At 43.6% G+C, this 18,485-nt stretch overlaps 1 protein-coding gene across 2 annotated transcripts; it reads right to left on the bottom strand.

The window, feature by feature from the left end:
• Positions 1-3,699: 3,699 nt before the first annotated feature.
• On the bottom strand, positions 3,700-14,649 carry gapdhs (glyceraldehyde-3-phosphate dehydrogenase, spermatogenic). 2 transcript variants are annotated; one of them, XM_076081392.1, is made up of 11 exons: positions 14,590-14,649; positions 7,461-7,520; positions 6,695-6,791; positions 6,343-6,449; positions 5,637-5,727; positions 5,420-5,538; positions 5,203-5,284; positions 4,932-5,083; positions 4,632-4,794; positions 4,311-4,408; positions 3,700-4,185 (listed from the first exon to the last, which is right to left on the bottom strand). In XM_076081392.1, exons 2-11 carry the CDS (start codon positions 7,487-7,489, stop codon positions 4,116-4,118), a joined length of 1,008 nt encoding a protein of 335 aa, XP_075937507.1. In that variant the 5' UTR covers positions 7,490-7,520; positions 14,590-14,649; the 3' UTR covers positions 3,700-4,115. The 2 variants fall into 2 exon arrangements, with proteins under 2 accessions (XP_075937507.1, XP_075937508.1); XM_076081393.1 differs by lacking the exon at positions 14,590-14,649 and adding an exon at positions 13,731-13,753.
• Positions 14,650-18,485: the final 3,836 nt, after the last annotated feature.

The raw sequence follows: 18,485 nt of genomic DNA, 5'->3' as shown, positions 1-18,485 counted from the left end.
GAATCAATGTAAACTATGAGATAAGGAACAATCACTCTTTGCCACAGCATGTTGCAAGCAGTTACACCAGGTTTACCATTGCTTCACAAGGGTCACAAAGCAGTAAGAAAAAAATATTTTAGCAACTTGATTCATTTCCAAATCAAGACTCTTTTGAAAACGACTTTTTGTGTCATGTTTAAACCCCTCCACCCACTCAAACCTCATCGGTTGTGGCCCTGGAGATCCGGCCTCTGACGTAGCTGTAGTCAGACAAGGGCTCCAGGCTCAGGAGGTCATAGCGGTAATTGCAGTCCTTCAACGACTCCTCACATGGGGTTTTCATGTGCCTGCAGTGACTCAGGGCATCTTCCCATGTCTTCTTCTCATTCACCACCACCATGTCGTCATCATAGCAGGCAAACCGACGCTCCTCAGAGCACACTTCGCTGTGCCACTTTTCAGTGTGAGGATCAAAAGAGCCACAGTCCGCATTGAGTGGCTCTCCTGGTGCCCAGTTTCTGTCGTCAGAAGCCTGACCTCCGATCCACTTCCAGGTGTCACCAGCCTCTCGGTACAGTCCAATCCAGCCAACGTCTTTGAATGTATCTGTGTTGTTTGAGGTGACTGTGGCTGGGTCATCAACACGCACATCAGAATGCTTACATTCCTGAGAAGCGTCGTGCCAGTTAAGGGGACCTTTGTGATAAGATTGTCCAATTCGGTAAAATGTTGAGCAGTAGAAACTATATGACGATGAACACTTCTCACTGTGCCACTTTAAATCTTTGGCCACGACTGCGCAGTGATTGCTCTGCTCTCCATCGGCCCAGCTGATGCTCTGTGAGAGGTCGTCTCCTGAGATCCCCTCTTCACTTCTGAAAAAACAAACAAATGAACGACATCTTGTTTAAGCCACTGCAGTTTACCTCGTTTTACATTTCGAGATAATGAAATCAGCATGAAGACCATTTCAAACAGGGTGCTCACTTCAGATTGATCCACTTCCACGCTGCCTCTTTCTCGGGGTCTCTGAGCAGACCGATCCAGGCTTGTCCGACCCCAATGCTCGTCAAAACCTGAGCCAGCTCCGATTCTTCCACCAAGTTGAAAGTAACCAAGTCAATGTGGTTCTTCTGGCAGTACCGTCTCGCCTCTGTCCAGTTCAGCTTCTCAGGTGGACAGAAAGGCCTCTTTCGCATGCTCAATGTGTCCAAGCAGTGAGCAGCAAAGAGCAGGAGGGAGAACGTCAGCATGTTCCGCATGACTGGTCCTGTCTTCACGTCAAGTCAAAGGTGTGTCTGTTTGCAGAGTCCTTATTAGCCAGGTCAGTTGTTGGTGTGGTCAGTGGCTGGTGAGGAGCTGTCACTCCGCTCTTATAGCGTCTACATACCTGGTCACTCCCACACAGACACACCTTAGTATAACCTCTCCACAGCAGTCCAGTGTTACTGTCACAACTGAGTAAGTCATGCCAGCAATTTTTTTTATTGTATTATTATACTTTAAGTTAAGAGGAAGAAGATGCGTAGTCTGTGCCAATCTTATGGGTAGGGGTACAAAGATAAGATCGTACAGAACAATTTTTTTTTTTTGATTTTTTAAATGATGTACTGTACATCCACATATTTGTGTTAGGAGAAAAATGAACACAAGCAGGATTACAAAGTGGTGCGATGTTAATCGTCAGTATCGTTTATAAATGATTAGGAAAAAAGTAAAAAGAAGGAATAAAAAAAACAAAGTGGAACCAAATCAAGTCATGTGTGGTGCAGTGAAAGGCTGTTCCTCTGACCCTGAAAGCATAATTCAAATGTTCTACATTCAAAACTGTCCAGTCTCCATGCCCCGAGGATGGGGAAATCAGGCAGCAGGCAAATGACAGGATTTAAATCTTCTTAGTCAAGAGAGAGGATGTTGACCACGTCCTTGTACTGCCCTCTGTCCGATTCTTACCTCTGTTATATTGTTAATAGTAAATGCAGTGGAGGGCAGTGTATTTCATACCTGGGCCTTCAGTGCTGTCCTACTACAGTTGAACCACCTCCTAATAACCTCATTATGACACCAGCATGACGGGATGCTTCGTCATTAACGGGCAATGCATATTGTCAAAATCAATGTAATTAACACAATGACAAGAACAAACTCACAAGAACCTACTGCAGATATAAAAACCAAAAGCAGTTCACTTACCAAAGCTGCTGTTCACTATTTAAAGAAGAGTCCATCCTCCTCTTTGATGAGAGAGTTTAATGACACGGTTGTACAGTACATCGGTGCGGTTCAGTTCCAGCCAGAGGTCCTTCTCGATTCATGGACGCCAGTGATGACAGTCGAGCCTCCCCAGTTATACTTCTTCAACACGTTTTAATGCATTTGAGGACTGAAAATGTCCGCTCGACAGAGGCAGTAGATATTGGGATTGTCACCGGCAAACATGCCAAAACGCTAAAAATGTAATGTCACGTAAAAACGTCTTACATATCTGTAGTGACCGTTGCTTCCCAATAAAAAAGTCACTACGGTTGCTGAAATGTTTGTTCTGACACGTGTCATAAATAACGAAGTCCAGTTTCCAATATAGGCATTTTATTTCTCACATAAGAGTTCCACTACTTTCTATTCAGTTATCCATTTTCTCCATAAACCAATCAATCATAACATTTACATTCGTTAAATGTGCACGGTCAAAAACTGTTTGCTTCTGCCTATTAGCAACAACCTGTGTCCAATGACCCCACTGATTATATTACCTGTGGCCTGATTCACACCAGCACTACGCCCCCATGTGGTGGGAGGTTGTACAAAAACAACAAAATGGCTCTTACAATATCTTTAAACTTGAACTCTTACTACTACAAAGTTCTGCTATCTAGTTTCACAACAGTCACGCTAGTCCACTGACCAATCAAGCCGCACGTTAATGCAGACGTACTTGTAGGCCAGCGAGCAGGCTCTGGCATGTCAAAGAATACGCCCAACATGTCAAACTAAAGATCTGATTGGTTGAAGACTATGACAAACAATATCGTCCCCATTTAGTTAAACTGCACAGGGATTCACTTGTAATTCTGAAGGCCTCCGGGCAGATTTTTTCTGTGCAGTAACCACGTGACTCGCGACGGCGTGCGTCATCTAGCCGACCTGCTGAAGAACCGGACCCTGGAGGTTGAAGATCTGTCGTCCAATCGGATTGAAGATGCCGCGTACCTGAGCGAGGCCGTAGCCTGGCCGGGCTGCGTCCTGAGAGAGTGAGTCCAGAACACCCAGTTCTTACTTATTTTAAGGGTTTTTAGCGACCCGAAGAGGAGTGAGTATTTATGTTTTTATTAAAGTATCACGTTTTTACTTATTTAAATGTTTAAGTTCTGAAGAGGAGAAAATATGAAGTTTTTCCCCATAAATTTTTTTTTTTTTTTAAAGGTTTGAGGAGAAAGTATTGATTATTTTAGAGGTTTGAGTATCTAGTTTGTTTTACTTACTAGATTTTCAGCAGCCCGAGGAGTTGAATTATCCAGTAAATTCATACATTTCTGTAAAATGATTAGAGCTTTAAAGTTATTGTGCTCCATGTTAATTATTTAATTTACAATATTATTAATAGATGTATTTAGTTATATTTTTGATTTGTCTGACAACCTTTTTCTACATTTCATCAGTTTCGAGGCTCCATAGGACACAGATAAGGATAATAAAAAACACAGGAGAACTTAACAGTTTGACCTTTTTTTCAAGTTTTATTTCATTCCTCTTAAGCAGAGTTACAGTAGCTCTGCCGCTCAGCTTCCTCTTTCCACTGGTGATGAAACCGTTAAAACACACAACAGGGGGATGGATACAGTAGTTACCATAGCACTGAGCAGTAAGGACACATCTAAAGTGGCAGTGGGAGATGGAGAGCGGGCACACAGACACAAATACTGTCACCAACTGATCGTCATTAAAGGAAAAAACTGATTAACTCAGAACACTCAAACACACTGCGGCTGCTGCCTACGTATACTGTAGTAGAGCTAAGGGCTGTGATGCTATGACTTGGCTATGGGTGGTGCCTGTGTGTAAAAGAGAAGGGAGGGTGTGGGGGGAAAGTTGGGGTGGTCCCTTTCTTGACGTCCTTTTTGGACAGGAAGTGTCTACTCCTTGGAATGCATGTACAGCAGCAGGTCAGCGACACGGTGGCTGTAGCCGAACTCATTATCATACCTGGAGAGAGTGGGAACAAGAAAGAGAAATTCATTGTTTTGTTTTGAAAAAGATAAAAACTGCGTCGGCTAACCCCTTACTTCCTGTTTTACATGTGGGACTAACAAAGACATTTGAAAACTAACCAGGAAATGAGCTTGACGAAGTTGTCGTTGAGGGCGATGCCGGCACCAGCATCAAAGATGGAGGAGTGGGTGTCACCGATGAAGTCAGAGGACACCACCTGCAAAAAACAAACATTACCATTTTTTTCTCAATTAAATTAATCCTAATTAATTAAGAACAGAAATAAATGTTAATATAAACCATGCATCTCAATTGAATGAACAAAAGCACATCACCAGGCCTGAACCTCTTTACCCCATCCAACCCTCACTTACAAGTTTTGGCATTATTACTAGCCATGCATTTGCTTTGCAGTACATGTGAAATAAGTTTGGCGTTACCTGGTCCTCGGTGTAACCCAGCACTCCCTTCATGGGCCCATCTGCGGCCTTCTTGCAGGCTTCCTTAATTTGAGCGTAAGTTGCAGGCTTGGACAGACGGCATGTCAGGTCCACCACCGACACATCAGCCACTGGCACCCTGAACGCCATGCCAGTCAGCTTACTAGAGAGAGCGGACGGACAAAAGAGATATTGGACCTTTGTCACCACCATCAGTTTCATTTTTTTGTTCTTAAGCGCCTGGCCACAATTGGCAAAGGTGCATCTCATCAAAATGATAACAAATGTGGTGGTCCGTACCCGTTGAGTTCGGGGATGACTTTGCCCACTGCCTTGGCGGCACCAGTGGAGGCTGGAATGATGTTCTGGGCGGCACCGCGGCCATCACGCCAGGCCTTGGCGCTGGGACCGTCCACCGTCTTCTGGGTGGCTGTGTACGCATGGACCGTAGTCTACGGAGAGGAGCGTCGCATTGCACAAAACATTAGCAACTCTTGCACACATATACAGTACCATCTATTAAAGAGTCCATGTCACAGCAATGGCTGGACACAGATTCACTGTGACTTACCATGAGAGCCTCCTCAATGCCAAAGTTATCATTGATGACTTTGGCCAGGGGGGCCAGGCAGTTGGTGGTGCAGGAGGCATTGCTGTCAACAGAAAGACAGACATGGTCACTATCAGACTATTAGATTCAGTTCTCTTGACATACAAATCTAAGAAGATGTTTGTGAAAATCAAAAATGCACACTCAATGAATGTCCAAAACCAAAAAGGTATGTTACCTGACAATGGTCATGGAGGAGGGGTCGTATTTGTCCTCGTTAACTCCCATGACAAACATTGGAGCATCGGGTGAGGGGGCGGAAACAACCACGCGCTTTGCTCCGCCCTGGATGTGAGACTGCAATCGGACAGGAGGGGAAGAGGGCACGGGTTAGAGGCCGGACCGTCTGTGCATTTGTTTTTTTTATTTGCGAATGAGTGTACGAGAGTACATACGGAGGCCTTCTCCACACTGAGGAAGACGCCGGTGGACTCGACAACATACTTGGCTCCAGCCTTGCCCCAGGGGATCTCTGAAGGCTTCATACTAGAATCAGAGAAGATCAGAGTCAGTCTCAGATGAATGTTCATCACTGCAATTTAGTTGTTCTTGAACTTGGCATTGATATAGGAGAGTACTTTTTTTTTTTTTTTTTTTTAAACTACATTTAAATTAACACCGTGGGATTAAAGAGTCTGCCAAAAAAAAGTAGACAGTGAGGTTAAAAATGACAGAGGGACACCTCACAATTTTACACTCCGTGCTCAAAGAGGAACAGGAATGTTGCTTTTATAACACTCCTTTCTGGTGTTGTCTTTTGCAGAGAGGAGGCGCCATTACTGAAAGGACTAAAACAACAGTTGGCAAAACAGATGGGGGGGCAGCTATACAAGTAACACCCTAGTCAGCACAAACCCTCATTCCATTGCATCACTCTATACTAAAGACCAGGAGGTGAAACTGGCATTAAAATATCTGACTGAGCTCTTAGATGGCGCCGTCTATTACGGAGACCTCTCCGATATAATTAAAATTGTACTGGAGCTGCTTTTAATGAAATGATTCCCTCATAATGAATCAGCTGGCCAGATCCTGTCCTCACTGAAGCTTGTGGCCACCTGTTAACATCAACACTAACCACCAAACATCTTGCTCACTCACCACTGGAACACAGAGATTTCTTGGTCATCGACGATGAGCTTGCCGTCTTCATGGGACACCTCACCGTGGTAACGGCCGTGGGTGGAGTCATACTTGAACATGTAGACCTAGGAGGCCGGAGGGAAATGATGAGGTTATGAGAGCAGGTAGGCAGAGGAGAACCTCATTATAACACTACAGTATATAATTTCATGCACTTAACAGCCCGGCTCTTGCACAATACAGACTGCAGGCTTGGATCTGGTTTTCCTATCCAATATTCAAAGTGAGTAATGATGTAAATCACATACACCGGACGCTCCACTGGATTTTAAATACATTTTAATAATTTGTAAGTAAGTACGTGTCTCACCATGTACTGCAAGTCGATGAAGGGGTCATTGACGGCCACAACCTTGATGCCTTTCTGAAGGCAAGCCCTCAAGACCAGACGACCAATACGGCCAAAACTGCAGAGTGAGAGGGGGGGGGGGGGAGAAAGATTAATAATAGTTATTTTGGGAATGTGGTGGGAGACTTACTCAGGCTGCCGATACCACTCCTGGGACCTCACATGCATCCTCTAACAAAGCCTCAAACTGTGATCTCATGTCATTGCAAAATAACTTTTCGTGCCTTTCCTACTACAGAAGAAGAGCCGGCCATTAATCCCCATCAGCAGAATATCATGAGTTCTAACACGCCTATATTCCTGCAGCTCCACTGCTGTTGAGCTACGATTGATGCAAGCTGACCTCTTTTTGTTGTTAGTTCAAATTGAAAGCTTTTCTACAACTTCAAGACTTTTATTGTGAAGTTACTTGGTCATGGAGCACTTTTTTTTGCCAGATCAGTTTGATACATTGCTTGTACTCTACCATTTATCATTTGATAGGAGTCCATTTGTGCCGTTCTGCGTTGCTCATATCAAAATTCAGCATACTGTATCAAAGGGTGGATTTCATAAAGGTAATCAAAACTATTTCACCCTCAGAGCAAATGCATTTTCACACCTCATCATATCCATTTGCTAATCATCACTTGTTGTGGAATTAGTAAACACCCATCCCTAAAATATGCTTCTCTGGCGTCCTATCCCAGTTTGAATCCCGTTTTTAAAAGTGTGTGTTTTAACTCACCCATTGATTCCAACACAGAGGTCTGACATGGCTGCTGCTGCTTGGGGGTGATTGAGTTACCTGGGAGAAACAAAAACAAAGAAACCAATGACATTAGAAAGACTAAAACCACAGCTACTAATTGATAAAAACATGAAAATGTAGCCAATCTCAGTTAAAAATGTCCTCTAGCTGGCAGCACACTCAGTCAGATGACTGTAGTGTAACAATGTGAACGCCCTCTTTTCATTGTCAGAGTTTAAATACATTCAGTACACACGAGTGTTTGGACCGAGACATGAAAATGCTCTGGAACAAACTTTTAACATCTACGTTATTTTCTTTTGTAGCGTCAGCTGTACAGCAACGCTTACAGTAGCAGCAGCTTCACAGCAACGCTACAGTAGCAGCAGCTTCACAGCACACAGGCGGCGTGACACATTTGCACTAAAAAAAAAAAAAGGGTGAAAAACACCCAGCTGGCACAGTATTTGGTGTGCTCCTGAAGCGCCCATGACAAGAGGAGCGGGGTGCTTTAGTTGAAGTTGGAACACCAGACTGAAGCGGTGAAAGTGTGCTTTTTTTGTCAGTGACGGAAAAAAAAAACCAGGCTGTGAAACACGTTTTATGTGCATCTGCTGCAGGGTTGGAGACGTGCTACATCATGCAGGGACATGTTTTGAAAACAATGGGTAAGGAGGGAGGGAGAAAGGGGAAGGTGTACCCAACAAACACAGACTTGTATGTAGAGTGAACAAAGAGGAAGCCTGGCCTCGACTCAACTATGTGACCTCCTTTTCCTCCGCTTTCCGTGCTGCACACTCATCTGCCTGATTCAGCTCTCCACGCCTCCTCTGTCCTCGCCTCCTACTTTTCTACCAATCGCATCTCCTCTCCTTCATCTTGTAACCCCACCTCTTCCTCTCCTTTGCCGTCCTTCATCTGTCATTGTTAACAGGGATATGCACATGCATCGTATTTCGCTTCCCAAATCCCCTTTGGCACCGAAAAAAAACCTCAAGATTTGAATGTGTGGATTAGGTCGCCAATATGTTCTTTTAGAAATCAAACAATTGAGCATTATATTTCAACACCTAACAGCTGTTTGAAGACATGTTTCAAAATCTAAAAACCAGAATGAATCTATGGACTCATTTAGGGTTTATTGTTGTGTCTAAACACTTACTCATACAGGTGAACAGATAACTCACTGACCAGGTGATAGCCTGACAGTAGCCAACATGTGTGTGTGTGTGTGTGTGTGTGTGTAACAAGCGCAGGTGGAGTAAGTAAGGGCAACGCAGATTGTCCTTGAGACTGGTTGGTTGTCATTTTAGACTACTGTAATCTCCTAATCTGGTGTGTGAGAGCCAGTGGGGAGCATGTAAAACAGGATGTCGATCTGGTGAAATGCATTGTGGGAGCACTTTAAATAGACTAAAGGGGCAACCAGATTAGGATAAATCTCTCATTCTCACACACTCTCTCGAACATGAACAATAGAAGATAATAATTCCAACCTGGATTTATTCACTTGCTATGAAGCACAAATAGATGCTCCGTCTCGCTGGAGCTGTCACCCTATGTGATGCCAGTCAAAATCAATTTATTGAACAGTCTGCTGCAGGCTCAAGTGTCAGATCTCTCACAGGGTCATTAGTAGAGTATATTGTGGAGCACTCTCTCTCGTGTGCCTTTTGTCGAACCTTCCTTTCAGGGCAGAGCAGCCATTTTGTGTTCTGCTGCTAGCATCCATTATACAAGGTCACCAAAGGAGAGAGAGAGAGACGAGGGAGAGTGGTAGAGAGACAGTATGACTGCGCTGTTCTCACATTACTATGCCTTTATACTCTGTTCCCACCATTACCTCCTGTGCATTCACAAAGCTCTGCTGCCACCTTCTTTCCTCTCTTTTGAGCCCTCCTTCCCCTGTGTTCTATCTGGCTCTCTTTCCCCCTGTGCTAACCTCTCCATTTTCTCTGCACAGAGCAGTTGCCCTGGGTTTTCCAAAATAAATTGGCTGTTCTACTGACAGATGATGCCACCTTTTAAAACAGAGTGGGCTATTCTACTTCCCTAAAGTGCTAAAACCAAACGATGTGGATCCAAATGTGAAGAATTAAACAACTTGGCTTTTTGACTGTGCACAGAAAATGGATTTGTATTAGTTGCTTGGGTTAAAACCTATGAAAACATGAGATAGGGAATGTGCACAAGCGTGCGAGTCACTCTGCACAATATGCACTTGTGACACTCTCCCCCCCCCTCCATGTCAGTTACTGTTGCCTAGCAACGGTGTGGGGCTTTGGCCAGTCAATGGGAAAAGGGGGGGGGGTTACACTGGGCATCCCCCCCAAAAAACCTTGCTTATTGCAGCTAAAATGAATAAATAAATGGAATGAACCGCTGCTGCTGAACCAATATACTCTGGTGTAGCGCCACTGTTCAGCTTCCAGATTTAGTGATGTGCATTATCATGTAGTTTTGGTTAGATGTGCAGCTCGTCCCACTTCTACACCACACAGTCCTGCCTCTTTCGGCTGCAGACCAATCAGCACACACTCTGTGGCGACATTCACACAGACATGGCCCGGCTCACAGAGACAGTATTGTGCAGGGCAAAGACGTTGCATGCCGTTAACGGCAGTTTGCAATCTGCTGACACTCATTAAAATGTAGGAAGAAGAGGCAGACAGACGGCCAGACTTGAAGTGTCATAAGCTACCTTTCTGGTCAAAGTGAGCTCTCTTCGACCTGCCATTTCTCTCTTTGCCCTTTAATTACATCCCTGGTTCAACCGTCTTTTTTGGCTCCATGAAATCCCTCCTCCCATCCCACCACCCAAACTAATCATTAAAATTCAACTCTTTTGTCTGCCTGCCCTCCATCTGAGCTGTGACCCATTTCCCTCACACAAACAGAGTTTAACTGTGTTGGGGGGTATGTCAACAGTCTCAGCAGAGCACTTTGACAGAGTGTAGACTCCGGTCTAATCCTTACATGGACCTGAGGGAGCGCTGACAGACTACTGGACATCTTTCCATCAGTATAACGTTCAACATACGGACACTAAATAAACCATTCACAAAGTTCTTAATGGTGATGTTGCGAGTGACGTCTGGGCTACTTATTCAGTATAGATTCGAGTGGCTGTCTTCTAAAGTTGTACCAGTCGGGAGAGTAAAAGTACAGCCAAGCTAAACTCAGATAAAGCTAGTATATTCAGTCTTTGGGTTGCCTTAGTTTGTGTATAAATTGTAAACTCTACAGTGAGTGAATAAACTCCGTGACTCTTCCCTCTCTCTTCCTTCTTCCTGCGTCCGCCCGTCTTTCAGAGTCTCTTCTCTGTTCAAACCTTCCTCACACTTTTTAACCACACCCTCTTTCTCGCCAGTATTTTTCCACTGCAGTGAGTTGATTGGCCAGAGGCCAGACAGACTATCCAATTAGGCCATGTTTTCTCTTCTTGGATGCCTCTCGGTGAAACAAATACATCAGAGGCTGAACAATAAATGACAGTTATACACCCTTGGGTGCACACAGTAGTGACAGGGAGTCAAAACTTTGTGTTTAACTTCAGGAACTTTTCTTCTGCTCATCAGTATACCTGCTTCCTGCCTTCCTTCCTTCCTTTTTATAGCCTCATCACTGACACGTCACTTTGCTGCCATAAACTAGTCAGTTAATTGTCCAACATCATCATGTCACCAGGCAGACGCATACCAAGCACAGCACCACAGGCTGTGTCCTACTCAGCAGGCATGGGCTCACGCTGACAGAGACAGACAAGAAGCTCATTCACCTGCTGCCAATTAACAGGATAAGCAGATACTGAATTTATACAGTTTCAACAATTTAAAAAGCTTTAGTAATAATTTAAATAGAAGATAAGGAAGGCAGTTTTATAAAAGTTGCATGTAGTGCAGGTTAACAAAGACTTGTCCATGCACACATACCATCATGAATTAGTAAAAGGTTTGCTTTGTCAAACTGCAGAGGATTCAACAGATGAGAGACATGCGACCGCTCTGCAGAGGTGAATGCTCGACCACACACACTGCCGACTAGCTTGTGTCAGCAGGCAGATGACAGATATCCTTCCTAAAGCTTAGACCCGGTCATCTGCCTCCTCTCCTCCCTTACTCTTATGTGCACTCGTACACTTTAAGGCTGTGTTTGCCACCTTCCTCTATACCAGTGGTTCCCAAACTTTTTCTGTCAAGACCCCCTTTGATGATATAGGAACATTGGACGACCCCCCCCCCCCCGCAACCCGACCCCAAATTTGTCTTGGTTTTTAATGAATTGCATTATAATGCATGAACTGTATAAAATATTTTTGCGCTTTAGACCAGTCACAAATCTGTCCATCTTTGTACATACTTCCTTCTCTTATCTTTATCTTTCTCTGTCGCTCCGTATCTTTCTCGCTCTGTGTCGCTGTGTGTCTCTCTCTCGTTCGCGCTCCCTCACTCTCTCTCTCCCTCGCTCGTTCGCGCTCTCTCGCTCGGGCGCGCGCTCGCTCTCGCTCTCGCTGGTTTTGCCACAGTCGGTCTGTGACATGAGCCGCTCTGGTGGCGTGGTTGGAACACAGTGCATGTCACGTCGGTTATTTTATATTGTTTTACCGGTGTATGTGTGCGTCTGTGTGTGTGGGTTGGTGATGAAGCCGCGACCCCCCTGTAGTACCACCGCGCCCCCCCTAGGGGTCGCGACCCCCACTTTGGGAACCACTGCTCTATACCATGCTTACTTGCAACTGCAATTTTGAATAACTGCATAATAAAACCGATGCCTTAAAACTGGCAACAGTTAGGTGCTGAGTCACTCTGGAGTTCCTTCTCCTTTACACACATCCTGGACAAGATGGCTGGTTGATAAAATGGAGCAGGACACTCATGCTTTCCTCGGCCTGGAAACAACCACACGACCTTTAGGTGGAAAATAAATATTCCCTGAAGAGTGCACCAGAGGGTAAGACCACCTGTCCAACACGACTAGCACGTCGCAGACACTAATCCAATAGATCTAATTAATTTGTTACAGCAAGCGCCTGAGAATCCAGTCCATATCTATGAATAATGTAACAGAGACCACACGGCCCTTCACTTGCATACATCACGAGTTGCTTGTGTGTCGACATCTCCTTAATATTATAGCTGTAGCTCTTGATAAGCTGGAATAACGCATCCTGTGCATTGCTAGTGTGCTCTAGCTAATCACTTTGGCTAATAGATTACTCCTCGCTCAGCAAAGAGGCAACAGGTCGGTAACCCAGTCACTGACATTTCAGGTTTGTTGCAGACACCCTGATCTGCATCAACTACAAGAACAGATTGAATGTCAAAAGTAATTATGAGCAAGCTAATAACGTCTGTGCTTCATATGCATGGAGTCTACAAATAATATGATAATATAACTCAGAACAGGCACATATTTGGCCAATTCTAGCCTGTCATGATGCATCAATGTAGCATTTAACCACTGCAAATTAATCGATCAAACTAGTAGCAGCACATACAGAGGTTTCACTACAACACTTAGCATCTCCCTGGCAGCACTGTGCCCGTTATTAGGGACCTTCACTCATCCAGAGCTAAGAGAAGAGACTCCCGGTCGATATAGAGTTGAGAATAAAGATTAGCAGCTGGTCAGCATCAGGACAGCAGGGCCTGCAGTGACCTTCCTCAGCTGGAGGCATAACCTTCAACGGGGAGACGAGGCCTAAACATGGCTGCAGCTACCACACCTACAGGAGACGATTGAGAGCAACTGCAAGCAAACAGCGATTGGCACAAGTATACTATAAATAACACCGCATACATGAGATAAAACTATTTTTGCACAATAATTCCCCTCATTGAACAAGGCTGACTGATCCAGTTTTTTAAAATGAAACCATTGTTGCACCAAAATACTGTACGGCTGATTAGGTGGCTTAATAAATTAACTTCAGGTGTGTGGTAGTGTTACTTTATTTCTTTTAAAAGCGCAGGGCTCTTTGCAAACCCCAGCAACAGGTCTGTCGAGTGTGGAGTCAAACTGTGACAGAATAATGCGACACTCCGCTGCCTCTCTGCCCTTCGAAGCCATCACAGGAAGGCTTCCAGCATTTCGACGTTTAATAAAGCCAAGGTTATATTCGCTTTCATCACTATGATCTCTGCTGACCTTCATAGCGAGAGAAGGCTGCATTTCATCTCAGAAATCTAAATGGCGCAACGACGACAGACTTCATCATGGAGATGCCAGGAGGCACGTCTCCACCTCCACTTATGTAAACTCACTCACCCCGGAAACGGACTCAGGACGATAATGTAGGATTGCAGTCAAATTACAGCTTTTACTGGAAACCTATTTTCATTCTAACCGCATATCTACCGACACGGGCCGCTGTTGTTGCTGTGATAAACGCGGAAATATATATTTTGTATAGGGTTAAAAAACATGGAGACTAATCCACTTCCGTAAAGATGTAGCAGGAGCTGCCAATGTCACCGATGTTAGCCGCTCAGGAAGACAATTATGTTTCAGATGAATGAGTCACAGTATGAATGGGACACAACTCGTATATATATAGATCATCTTCACAATGGGCGTCATTCGCTGTCGTTTTACAGGTTTTGATGTCGGCTATGTGATGCAACGTAACGACTCAGAGAGCGTTACGCAATGACCGGCCTCTCTCCAGACTTCAAGGCCGTATCTCCTCCCATCCTCGCGCTCTCTCTTCCTGCACAATTAAAGCGTTCATCCGGCCAAAGGAGCAGTTTTACAAATGAATGAAACGTTGCTCCGCTCTCTCGTGCACTAGCGCCACTGTAAGATAACAATACGTGGCTGATTAAAATACGAAATTCCGTAATAAGGCCATAGGGGTGGACACTGGCTCCCGTAAACAGTTTACGGCGATTAGTAAAAGTCAGCCTCCGTAAATATATGCGATGCATTTAACAGAAGATATGCATTTTGCCATTTAAAACGGCATTAGTTAGTGAAATAAGTCGATGTATGGCAGGCCTACATGTGTGCACCGACAGATACGATAACGTTTGAAACTGTAGCGGAGGCTGAGTCGTGTGAAATACAATGTAAAGTCCTCATGTCGTGTATTCCAGCCGTCACGAGGGGCCTCGGTGTGGTGGCTTACCTTTCGGGCTGATGGCTGCGTGGGTCTGTGTGCTCAGTCCGCATTCCTCTTTTATACCAGACACGTGCCTCCGGGGAGCCTGGTCGCCCTGACGACGTGACGTCATGTCCTCCTTCGCTGTTCGCCTCCATTGGGAACGAGGTACTGGTCACGCGCTCTCGCGGCGGCTACCATAGTAACTAGAGGGATGGAGCCCTGATGGTTAGGTGTCGTTGCTTTTACACATCTCGTCCATGAAGACCTGAGGGTGATGTCGATGATTAAAGATAATATTAACCAGAGAGAAACACAGACGAGAGATCAGAGAGACACACTGGCAAGATGCCAAAGTGGAAGTAGTGGAATGATGAAACATTTTGTCCCATTCCAACCATGCACAAGAGTTGGTCACGTGCATGTGATGAAATACTGAGGAAACGCAGCTTGGACATCCTTTATTTGTAAAAGGTAGAGACACGAAGCAGCTGTGGATCACAATAGTCAAAAAACACAGTATTCATATTATTGGTAGGCTGGTCACTCTGCATGGTGCAGGGTCCTGTTGGCACACACCAGATCTCCATGTGCTCTGATATGTTAAGGATTGTAGACTGGATCGCCTATGGATGCAGTGTGTGTGTGTGTGTGTGTGTGTGTGTGTGTGTGTGTGTGTGTGTGTGTGTGTGTGTGTGTGTGTGTGAGTGTGTTTATAGATGCAGCACTGTTATATAAGAAGTCATGAAGCTAACATGTCACGTTCCTAAGGAGATCTTCTGTTCTGCTGCTGAACTGGTTTTATATGCATGCACGTAGCAATATAACATAAAGTACATAACAATACAAATTAGATTAATAGATCATTAGATTTAGGATGAATTGTTCTATACTATTCCGCTCCTTTTTTTGCGTCTCCTTTCCCCTTGACAAATTTCCCCTTGGGGATGAATAAAGTACTATTCTATTCTATTCTATTCTAAACGTCACAGCACGTGATAACAAGCCTACGTGAGGGAGGGCGGGTACAAGTGCAACATGGGAAATCCCTGCAGTGCAGTGCAAGAGGGAGGGATCGCTCGTTGACCAACATGATTTACACACACTGCACATCCCGTCTTGCATTTCGTCATCCCCGATTGCATTTCCGCAATCGGGGATGACAAGATTATTTGTATATTATAATTTGTTCGAGATTTTCATTCAGATTTTTCATCTGAAACCTTTTTCACTAGATCCTTATTATCTCATAATTGGTTTATACTTTTAATTTTGTCTCCCAGAGTACTTGATGCATGTAAATGAGTGCACGAGACTAACAGCGTCCTCTATCTATCTATCTATCTATCTATCTATCTATCTATCTATCTATCTATCTATCTATCTATCTATCCAATCATTTATGCATACCATTTAGTCAAATTTGAGAAAACATGATAATTTTCAGGTCATGCTCACAACTCGTTTAAAGTTTAAAGACATAATACAATCAAATCAGTGTATGTAGTTCTTCTGAGTGGGCTATTTAACATTTTTCACATTTCAGCACCATCACAGGGCCCACTCAGTACCAGAAGTGAACGTATGGCGCCATCTTCTGGACAAACCACCGTTCTGCAGCCTATTGCGCAATCTTCCTGTTAAATGATAAATGCGTGCTAAAATGTTGTGCAGGGCTGTTTTAAAAGATGTCTCTTGTGCCTTTTCCTCACAAAGCTCTTTGACACCACACTGCTAATTCTGTTGACTGTCAGCATAGTTTGGACAACGTACTGCATGCAGCACAGAGAAGGTTTTAGGATGTTTTTCTAGAGGACCTGTTTTTTTTCACAGTGGAGCTCTTATGCTTGTGGTGCTCACTGCAGTGGAAACATTTGATTTCTTATTTATTAAAATTCTGGAAAGTGTTCAGATTGGTAAAGACAGCAAGTTGTGTTATGTTTGGTCTGACCGCGCACTGGGTCTCACCACAAAGAGGCCATATTGAAATACTAGACGTTTGAGGGTCCACCATCAATCAATCTAGTTTTCATAACATTCCCCATTTTTGCCTTTTTTAAAATGTATTTATTTACAAAATGTACACAGTAGAGTAGGATGAAACAGAAGAGTGACTCAACTTGAGGGCCATTTAATTACACTTCATATGCATTCTCTTTGTGGCGCAGCAGAGGGCAAAGTTGCCCTTACAGTAATATAGTAGTATGAGGGAACGTTAACTGATGGTCAGTGTTTGTGTCTGTTCACCTTGAGCTGAATCTAATATGTTAATGAATGTTTAGACTATCTAACAACAAATAATAGAATAGATAAATAATAAAGCAGTGTCAAATGAATGCACACAAATGTGTTGGGGTAATTCATTTATCAGCTGCTATGCTCTTTTAGTAGAATAAACTGTTAATCATATGTCTATTTCAATGGAAGGCAGAAGTTCATAAGGCTACAGATGATTCTCAGATATAGACAATGTCATGTGTGCGTTGTTTGGGTTATTAAGAGCAAAGCTCAGGTCACCTGTGAATTACTGCCATAAACAAGAATGAGTCATTTCAACAGGTTTGCAGGGAATCTAATAAACTGGTCACAGAAAATATAAATTCTAACTTTTTAGTAATAATAATAATTCTATTCCACCCTGCATGAACTGCAAACTCCAGTGGGCCATATGTACAACTCTTAGCAGGAAATAAGAAGAGAAAAAGCAGTAGATGGTGTTCTCATCTGTTATGAGATTATAGTATGAGGAAAAACCTTTGCAATATCTTGAGTGCATTATTTTTCTCTTTCGTCATTTCTTTCCTCCACACACCATAGATTATGTCTTGGGAACAGGGAGCACCTGTGTAGCAGAACAAAGTATTTATTGATATTTAAACTTCCTTATATAAACCGTCAGCTGAATTGAGCCCTGAGCCAAATCTGTCATATACACCTCCTACCACTACTTAACAGGAAATTTAGGTCTGAGAGCGGAGGTGTGTGTGGGGGTGTGTGTGTGCAGATGTGAACATATATGAGATTTCAGGCTTTCCCTCATACACAACATTGGAAAAACAAACCATTTGTCATTATAATTCAAACTTTTAAAATAATTTCCATATGTTCCAGTTATGTCATGTGTTTAATAGCCAGTGCATTATGCCTAAGTTTCACGTTTACATTACTCCGTATGATTATATCTCGTATATAGTTTTTCTTCACATTCTCAACCCACTGAAAGTGATTTAAGACGACGCTAATGCTGTCGGCTTGAACAGTTCAACACACTGAGCCCATGGTACCATTAAAACAACCTCCTGACCCCCTCAGGCAGAGAGCTGGCCCTCTCTGATAATATTTTCATAGGCTGTGAATTATAAGTGTTTAAAGGGGCACTAATCGCAGAGTTACACTCATGCCAAGAGCTGCTGAGCATCAGTAAACCACAACGTCTGGATAGAGAGCCTAGAGTGCCAGGTTTGAGCCAAAGTTAAAAACATTCATTATAACAATTATTTTTTATGGCGTATCTGCCTTTTAATAAAGTATACAGTGGAAAATGAAAGAAAAGATGGGAAGGATAGGGGATGAAATACAGCAAAATCATCTTTAGTCAGATTTAAACCTTTGACACTCATACATAGCCTGTGCCTGAGGCTGCAGCATTTCCACAATTTTCCAAACTTTGTGACAGAAATGGTGGAAGGCAATGGTGGCCAAGCGGTGAGACAGACTGCTTGAAGGTAAGGGTCCTGGCTTGAAAGCGTGGGCTGGCAGAGTGAGATTCTCCCTTCTGAACAGCTAACATTAAGATTGTTGTGAACAGTGTTTTACCTCCACTGTATTGAAGATTTTAAATGTCCAAACCAAAAAAACAACAACACAGAATATAGTGAAATACAATACACACTGTTAACTGAATAGTTTTTTATTGTGTCATG

This window comes from Anarhichas minor, unplaced genomic scaffold (assembly GCF_050575085.1).
Source record: "Anarhichas minor isolate MPS153535 unplaced genomic scaffold, ASM5057508v1 ptg000080l, whole genome shotgun sequence".
NCBI lineage: Eukaryota > Metazoa > Chordata > Actinopteri > Perciformes > Anarhichadidae > Anarhichas > Anarhichas minor.
This window is presented reverse-complemented; position numbering and strand designations above follow the sequence as displayed.